The sequence below is a fragment of the Buceros rhinoceros genome, unplaced genomic scaffold (assembly GCF_000710305.1).
Source record: "Buceros rhinoceros silvestris isolate BGI_N320 unplaced genomic scaffold, ASM71030v1 scaffold487, whole genome shotgun sequence".
In the NCBI taxonomy this organism is placed as follows: Eukaryota; Metazoa; Chordata; class Aves; order Bucerotiformes; family Bucerotidae; genus Buceros; species Buceros rhinoceros.
This window is the reverse complement of record NW_010420203.1, coordinates 1-9,069: the sequence shown is the minus strand read 5'-3', so window position 1 is coordinate 9,069 and position 9,069 is coordinate 1. Positions and strand designations below refer to the sequence as shown.

General features: G+C 39.4%; 1 protein-coding gene across 1 annotated transcript; it reads right to left on the bottom strand.

The window, feature by feature from the left end:
• Nucleotides 1–410: 410 nt before the first annotated feature.
• LTV1 (LTV1 ribosome biogenesis factor) lies at nucleotides 411–8,242 on the bottom strand (the record flags this gene model as incomplete). The annotated part of the gene is made up of 10 exons (XM_010139193.1): nucleotides 411–550; nucleotides 1,142–1,342; nucleotides 2,116–2,168; nucleotides 2,442–2,581; nucleotides 3,540–3,667; nucleotides 4,372–4,618; nucleotides 5,363–5,483; nucleotides 6,409–6,496; nucleotides 7,438–7,626; nucleotides 8,102–8,242. Coding segments are annotated over 10 exons (1,422 nt in total), but the record flags the coding sequence as incomplete, so codon positions are not given.
• Between the last annotated feature and the right edge of the window lie 827 nt (nucleotides 8,243–9,069).

Below are 9,069 nucleotides of genomic sequence, written 5' to 3'. Positions count from 1 at the left end.
ACTCCTTGGCTTACAAAACCGTGCTGTATCAACGCACTATATTTAACCATCAGTACAAGGGAGAGAAGACATAAATGGAAATTTTGCTTTATAAACTGAAATAATTTAATAGAAGAATCTAATCAGATCCAATCTGTAGGATTCCGCTGATCTGTTGAATACATCCAACAAAAATATACACAAAACTTTGTCCAGTGATGGCTTGTAAGAAAAATATTTTTTATCATTTTAATACATTTCTACTGTAATGAAACCTTGCAACAGTTGCCATGTCACTCATGACAGAACAGACATCACTAATACGTTGTTTTATGCAGAATTTCATTTCAGAAAGAATGACGAGTTACTGGTTCTCGTTACAGTAATATCTGAATAACCTCCTTTGTGGATGACAAGGGAACTTCAGGATGTTTCCACAGCAACTTCCTTGGTTTCATCATGACAGCTTCAGTCCTTGAAGGTTTTGTCTCAGATTAAGCAGCTCTTTTTCTTGCCTTGTTTTCTCCAATTTGAAGGCCAGCTTGTTGGCTTTCTTCTCCATTCTCCGTTCCTGTGCATATGAATAATTACAAATTTACAACATAGCCATAATGTGCAAAAAGAAACCATTCTAATTAACAGTTCTAGATCATTAAAACAGCAGCAATCTGGACAATAACAGTATTTATGGCACTAATTATTAGTACGTGTACTACCAGGATTATCATCTCTAATTAGCTGAAGCTTCTAATACGCTGGCAATCTCTGTTCCTAAATAAAACAACCAGCGTATCACTGCGGCCAGTTAGATTTCCCCCATTTCTTTCAGAGGCTTTTCACTTTAGGTGACCTGAAACATCGTAACTGTTTTCTTTACCTCCCCAGGCAAGGCAATACGAGGGCCCCTTCTGAAACTGTGTAGGTAATAGTGGCCACAAGAGACCGGAATTTCCGTATAGGAAATTAGGATGACAAAACTATAAGGTTAACTTTCTTTCCAGTATATTTTTTTAAAGAAGCCATAATGAGTCCTTTGAGACCAGCAAGTTTCCCCCATCAACTTGCAGACACAAGAACAAGTGAGCTTTAAAGAAGATGTGTAAGACAGAATTCAGACAACACGATAGGTCTTTGCAGGGTTTTGTTTGAAATCAGGCAATACCTTTCGCTCCTCTTTGATTGCCTGTTTTCTAGCTTTGCGATCTTCTTTGCTCTCGTCTTTGGACCGGGGCTGTGTCGATACTCTTGGCAGGTCACTGTCATTGATCATCTGCATGCGTTCAATCTGCTTAGCAGTAAGACCCTTCTGAGGCAAGACATGTAGGGGAATTCCGGTCTTCTGGGAAATTTTTATTGGTTTGGGCTAAAATAGAGAGCACGTGTGTATTAACGGTCCCTAGCTTTCTCTCCAAGAAGTGCATATCACACTGCCTTGTCAGTATAAAAATCCTTAGATTCGTATTTAACGGTAATAGACATCTAAGTTTCCTCATACTCTTTTCTTCCCTCAGAAAAATGCACAAAATACCAAGGTAAGAAATCAAACACACCTGGTGAGCAGAATCTGGCCTCCCAAAACAAGAAGTAGTGCCTCCCTTTCATTTAAGTATTACTGAAAAAAATAGTACTTAAGTAGGCATTTGATATTCTACTTCGTATTTATAAGCTTTCAAGAAAAATGTTTCCTTTCAGAATCTCACACATCTGGAACATCAAGGTGTGCTCCAATGATGGGGAATATCCGGAAGGCCAAAGAGCTAGAACAAACTGTTTCAAGCTGCAGAAGGGAAATAGAAGCCTGTTTTCAAGAAAAAGGAAACCTGCTATGTGGTTGTGAGACACAGATTACACAAAAGGTGTATCACAGATAGCAAGAAAGTACATTTCTTGTTCTCTATGTTTCTGCCTGGCTATCACAGAAATTTTGAACTTAGGCCATTTTTCTTCAAATAGAAAAAAGGAAAAAAAATCCAAATTCTTCTTCAGTGGAGAAGTAATATCGGAAGCTAACACCCTTCTCAACTCTCTCTTCTGCTCCCTTCTTCTTTTAAAAACAGATATCACTGAGAAAACAACCACTTTGCCTCAAGTTCTTCCAGGACAGGCTGTTTGTCAGAATAAGTTTAATGATCTTACCTTTGATGGCTCCTTAATAAGCGTTGGGTGATTATATAAGTTTGAGTACGTACCTAGGTCACAAAGAAAGAAAGAAAAAAAAGCTTTGCAAACAGAAGTTAGGTAAATTTATTATGAATTGCATGGCTACTTAGTCTTTAAAGATATGAAATTGCAAGAATTAAGTTATCCGCGCAAAAGCAGTAGTTTTATCTGGCAAGAGTTCCTGTTGCTGTGCTCCAGAAGCATAAACCATTTTACCTAAAGCCCTGTTAGAAAAGTTCTGAAAACACCTATCATTTACTTTTGAATCACAGGAATGAACAAGCGAACTTCAAAATACTTACTCAAAATGGATTCGCAATCCCACTTTTCCTTTGGTTCCTCAATAACTACAGCTACTGTTTCTTCCTTTTCTTCCTCACTTTCTTCATTTGCAGCAGATTCCAAATCTTCACAGGGTTCAAGAGTATCCAATTTCACACAACTTTGAAGTCCAGAGAAGAATAAAAATCAGGTTTATCTTTTTTTGAAAATGTGTAATTACGTACACTCAGTCTCCCCTCAGCAAAACCCCGCACCAAAGCAAGCTTTACACGATGAAACCTGCAGCAAAAAGAAGTTTGCTGAAGTAAGCATCCCCAAAATGAACTGAAACATCAGGACGAGATATAGAGTTGAAAAAGTAAGTATTTCTGCATTTCAAAAGTAAGTGGCAAACAAACTTGTGACTCGAGGGCAGGAAGAGAAGAGGATTTACTTTTCAGTCTGTAAGCAAGGCAGCTCTAGAGGGGATTATGTACTCAGCCACCGACCTTTCACGACAAGGGACACGCTACCGTATCTTCCAATCAGGAAATACAAGGGTAATGTGAGAACACGTAGCCCTTTAACTTTGGGATAACGTCCCCTCTTCAGGACAAAGTGAATACACTGTGGAAATGCAGTCTTACACTGGCACAGGGCTGCTTTACGAGCACTGATTTTGGCAGTGCTCCGAACAGCGGGATCCATGCAACAGTCACCTATGAGTTCATTATCATGTAACTAGGTCTACAGTGGAATCAGCTGCGTACCAGCAGGAGAGAATATACTTGTTTACATGGTCTGTTAAAAACAAAAGTAAAGGTATAAGAAGAAAGGTAAGTTACACTAAAAAGGGAAAGGAAGAATGCCTCTAGAAACTACTTACACTAAATTCAGTACAATTATTCAAAAGGAGCATAAACTCACATAAACCAGAACATGCCTCCACTTAATCTTATCATCTCCTAAGTCAAGATGGACATTCAGTGACATGAAAAAGGGTAATACTCATACACAGCTGCTTGTATTGTGGGATGCAGTCTCTGAGTACACGAACTGGAAACCATACCCCCAAACTTTCAGTATAAACACAGGATTGCATAACTACTTATGTGACACAGCACTGGGGGAATACATACTTCTTCGCCTTCTCTTTGTAGTAATCGTTCAGAACTTCCTGCAGCCGAGCATTGTCTGTGTTAATATAGCCTTCTAACTCTACATTGTCCAAGGCTCCAATTTCATCTTCATCAAATTGTTCAAAAAACTAAAATAAGGAAGTATGTACCTGTAGTTAGATCACATTTGTCGTGCGACTTTCGGATAAAGATCTACACATTCTTCTGTTCGCCCCTTTTCCCTCTCCCCTCTCACTTGCTGAACAACTGCCAAACACATCTGCAGCAGGATTTCCTCCTTACTGCCAGTACTCTTTCTCTTAATAATATATCATCAGCTTCTGGAAAATGTTTCTTATTCTGACGCATTATTTCAATCTGTCCATTAAAAAGCCTGTCACTGCTCAGGACAAAAAAAAAGTTGCAGCCTATTTTCCACTGCTCTGATGTAATTTTATAAATGTATACAGGGCACAGAGGAGAGAAAGGGTGAAAGAAGTGAGTCTTTACCAGGCGCTTGTACATGATTTGCTGTGCTGAACTGAGCCTCTCCAACACCAACTATGAACAGTCATTACGGCGATTGGAGTAATTTAACTATCTCGGTGTTAGGCTTTTTAACAGCAATTAACACTATAACCTATTTAACAAGCCTCTTAATGCACACACACACACGCTCACAAAATTAAATGTGGAACATGTGCAAAGAACAGCTGTCTGATGCCCTGACTATGGAGTGCAGTAAGAATTTCCATAGGCACACAGGACACCACCTTGTGAGAAGAATCAAAAGACAAAGAAGTATTTATCAATCACCTTCATGTTTACCAGTTACATTCTTGAGCTGCCTCACCTTCTCAAACCTGTCATCCAACAGGGTTAACTGCTCATTCCTTCTCATTACTGAAGATGTCATAGAATACTCTGTGAAACGACTCCTAGTTTCTTCTTGCATAAAAAGAAATTCTTTTGTCCGTCCATTAACCCCATCATCTGATAAAGGACCTTCTGAATCATAGTCTTCATTACTGCAACTATCCTTTCCATCACTATCATCCTCCACGTCTTCCCATTCATCTTCACCCTCAGTATCTGATCCCCTGAACAGAAGTATAAAACAGTTTTAGAATAATACATGGACTCTTTCACACCTCTGGCCGGGCTACCTGAAACAATCCAGCAATAATAGACTTGTACCTTGGAAGCCAAACATTAAAAGTTATTATTTTCAGCTAGTAAAAAGAAAAACAAGTTTAGCAGTAATGTTGTTGCCAAAGTCAGCATAATACTTTTGTCTGAAAGCTGAAAACATTTCTGGTAACTGTTGGGTCACACATCTGTGCACTGAGAGTGAGATTACGTTTACGTTCAGCTGTGCATGTCGAAGTAGGAAAACACTAGCTGTATTCTTGAGTATTAAAACTAGCAAAATTTCTCACTGTTCATAAAACGATGGGAATGATACCAAAACCTTAACAAATAACATGCAGTGGGGTATCACATGAAGCATTTGTAAAGGTTCTGGAAAAACCCACTAGCCTTCGTCAATATTATTACTGATGTATTTTGAATGTGCTGGACGGTCATGTTTTAAATAGTTCAAGAATCCTATTATTCCATACATTGCATCCGTAAACAAATATATATACATCCATGAGCTCAAAGTCACAAATGAAACCCATCTCCTGGATAACAAGAGCACAAGGTAATACTTTTCTCCTTTAACATGCTAAAGTATTTAATAGGAAATCTGAAACCATTCTTGCTTCCAACTACACCACGTGAAATAACAAAGTGTCACTCCTATTTACATACCACAAACAGTTCTAAAAAGCTCTATCTACCCTTTCTGTAGTTCATTTGCTTGTAGAACAAAATCATCTTCCAGGATATTTTCTGGATTGTCGAAGTCAAAATCATCATCAAGAGCTGCAACAATATCAGGGTCGAAATCTAGCCGTGGTCCTAGGAAGTTAGGAAAAAAAAACCAAACAAACCCAAATTGCAAACATGTAAGTTTGTCTGATGTTACGAAGATACTTTCCTAGATAAAAAACAATCCAAATGGACTGTTAATTTGCACTAAGGTTAAACCTAAGAATCATAGAATTCCTCAACAATAGTTGTAGATTTGATTCAAGCCAGGGCAAGTCATCAGCCTCACGTCAATTTTCGTCATCCAGAAAAGAACGTTCCGCAGAGGTCTTAAGCTTCCATAAATGTTATTTTAATATATTTTACTTAGAATATTGTAGAAGAAAAAATACCCAAGTTAAAGTACAGTACGGCCAACTGCCAGCCCTAGCATCACCACCTAACATTCCCTATATTACAGAAGGTCAGGAAGTGTTTCTCCGCTGCAATTAACAGAAGTGTTAATTGCATCCTTCAGTCAGGACAGAGGACAGAGAACTACCACAGTCACTTCCTGTTATAAAACATTAATAGAGCTGTCAGGTGAATATTGAGTGCAAACAAAATACTTATAGCCTGCAACACTGAAATAATACTAATGAAGGAAAGTAAATGCCACTTGGCATTGGAAAAGAACTTCTGAGAGTGAAAATCCAGTTATGGACTTGAATTCAAACAGATGGAGTAATAAATCAACAGTAGTATCTACAGTTTTTCCCTATTACTAGTTTATGTTTGCTACACAATAGTAGGAGCTCATGGATTCCACTCCCAACAAGCAAAGCTAAAAATCTACTAGTGAGTCACAGAAACAGGTCTCAAAATGAAACACAGGTCTCTTACAGATCACCCTCTGTATCTGCTGTTAAGCCTGTTCTAAACCGAAACTAATAGGACACTGTAATCAAAGCCAAAATGACCATCTAGTACTTAGATGGCAACTTACGTTACAGAAAGGTGGAAGACTTAATGATACCTGAAACAGGCGCAGCTTTATTTAACAAGCCCACGTCTTCTTCAAACTCTGTAGCAAATACGGAGGAAGGCAACTTAATAGACGGAGCCTTAGAGAAAGAAACAAAACCCAACATCTCAATATACTTGTTCTCAGTTTCTCATTTGAGTATATATTAACAAAAATGTGCAGATTACCACATGACCAAAGGAAACTCTGTGAGTGCCACTTAAATATTAAGACAAGCACTACTTTATCGCTGCAAATTTTCAAAGTTACGCAATTAAAGTTAGGTAAAGTGTTGGCAGCATTAATTCTCACGTCAATACTCTCCAGGTATAGAGACAGTATTTCTCCATCTCTGCAGCCTTTCAGAGAAGGGCTGAACAACAGCCACAGTGAAATCTGTTATTTTGTTCTGGAGAACACGAGCATACACTTGAAATCACCCCTTTGTTGAAAGGCTTATTAAAATGCACAACTAAAATAACTTCAAATCTAGTGTACCACCAAACTGTCCCCAAGAGGTACTTCTGACTAAGAACATCAGTTTTGACTAAAATTACGGTATTTGGTTCAACTCCCTCAATTAAAAGTGAGCAAATGGAAAAGCTTGGTTTTATTCCCTCTGGGTTCTGTTACATTCCACTTTAAAAATGTGGTGTATTGGTAACACAACCCAGTATATTCATAACTTCCAGAGCATCCAGAAGTTCTAAAAATCTTGAAACCAAATGCCAACCCCAGAAAACCATGACTTGTTCAAACAAATGCCACTGTAATCCACATCTGTCGAGAAAAGCTTGTCATGGGTACAGAAAGCCTTTTAAAACTGTGCTAGAAAAATACTGTTCACCGATAAACTTTGGCTTGTCAACTCTTGGTTTTACTTGTGGGAAAATCTGACTGGGGGTCAGAAGGATCCTATATATGAAAATATATATGTAGATCATAGTCACAGTAGCACTTGTTGAATACAGTTAATGTGTCTACAGGATCCTTAATTCTGAAGAACAGCATAAGATTATTATTAGCAAAACTACTACTTACTGGAACTCGCTGAATTTCATCTTCTACGTGCCCCTCACTTGTGACAACAATTCTGCTTTGCTGTCCACGCACAGAAGGGACAAGCTCAGAGGGTCCTGAGGCTTCTTTTAGATGCTGCAAATAGTCGTAGTCATCATCAAAGAAGACTCCATACTTCCGCTGCTCTTCCCTCCTTTGCTCCTCATGCCCCTTGGAATTGTCAAAGAAATACGTTTAGTTACTTTAGTCCATTTAAGACATATTATTGAAAAGTAACATATCTGTTGAGAATGCCTGAACTCTGAAGTCCTTGCAATCCCCTCTCCACCCAGTGTGCTAACGCGCAGCCAGTCAGAACGCTGTAGCCATCCGGTTCGGTGTTCCAGTGCTGTCTGAGCAGGATCTTAGCAAAACTAACAAAGCCTGTTTTTTCAGGGTGAGCCAGGCAACTTTTGTTGTCAGGTTTTTTAAATACATTTGTATCCCCAGTGCCAGTTTTAGTCATCCTTCAACCCATCAGGTAGAAACTTGTAACTCAAACTTCCTAAGACATCCCCTTCTTTTTAACAAGCTGGACCACCATCTCTCAGGCTATCTTTTTCAAACTGTACCACTGCACACCCACTTTTCCCTCCTGCAGCACTCCGTATGGGAATGAACCTCAACAGTAAAAGTGAATATTTACTTTCTGTGTAGGCAGCAGAACTCGCTGGGGTGCAGTATCATCAGCAGCAAGTGGATCCCTCTGACTTCTGTGCACTAAGTGAAATGTCACTGCTTTCTTCTTCTCTATGAAGGGTTTCTTTTTCTTGTGAGGCTGCAAAAGGACATTTGGTTAACTGTTAATAAAAAATGACATATTAAATGCACCTAAAAAGAACCTTTTGCCTGGAGCATGCTACTGTATTCCTTTTAAGGTAATGTCTTTAAAGAGACAAAGAGACTAGTGGTAGCTTAACTTCTCACCACAACACAACAGCCGCTTCTTATCTTCTAACAGCACATGCAGCTGAACTCAGCTGCAAAATGGCAACACTTCAGTACAATAAATATTTGATTATAAGGAAATTCATCCAGACACACCTAGCTTCTTGAAAATTGTTTAGACGGCTGCTCCTACACCTGTAACTCAGCATCAAACATGAAAACTACCAACTGCACCATTACACAGACATACCTTTAGCATAAGAAAATACATCTACATTCTGGATCGACAAAGATCTGAGTATTCTTAACTGGGTGGAAGTCTTCTCTACAAGTTAGCACATCTGACTTGGAGAAGTATTTTTATCAAAGTCCCTTCCTTTACTTATCGATCAAACGCATTAATAGCGGATACATGCAACCTGGAAACTACTACAGACCTAACCTATCTTCTTCACCTGGTAACTGTGAGTGAATCATAACAAAGTTCAGAGCATATCAAATGCCACCACAGGTTTTGAGTTAAAAACCCTAACCTGCGCTTTAAAATCTTACGGATGAAGTACAGCAGGTTTCCGGAGGCAGGCACCGCGCTGCCCCTACAAACACACCCGCTGGTGACTGTCGCTACAAGCGCCGTGCCGGTAACACCGCGAGGCCGAGCAGGAGAGCTGCCTGCCCCCGCCCCTCGCACGGTACGAGCCCGGGACACCGCCTCAGGCTGGGTCG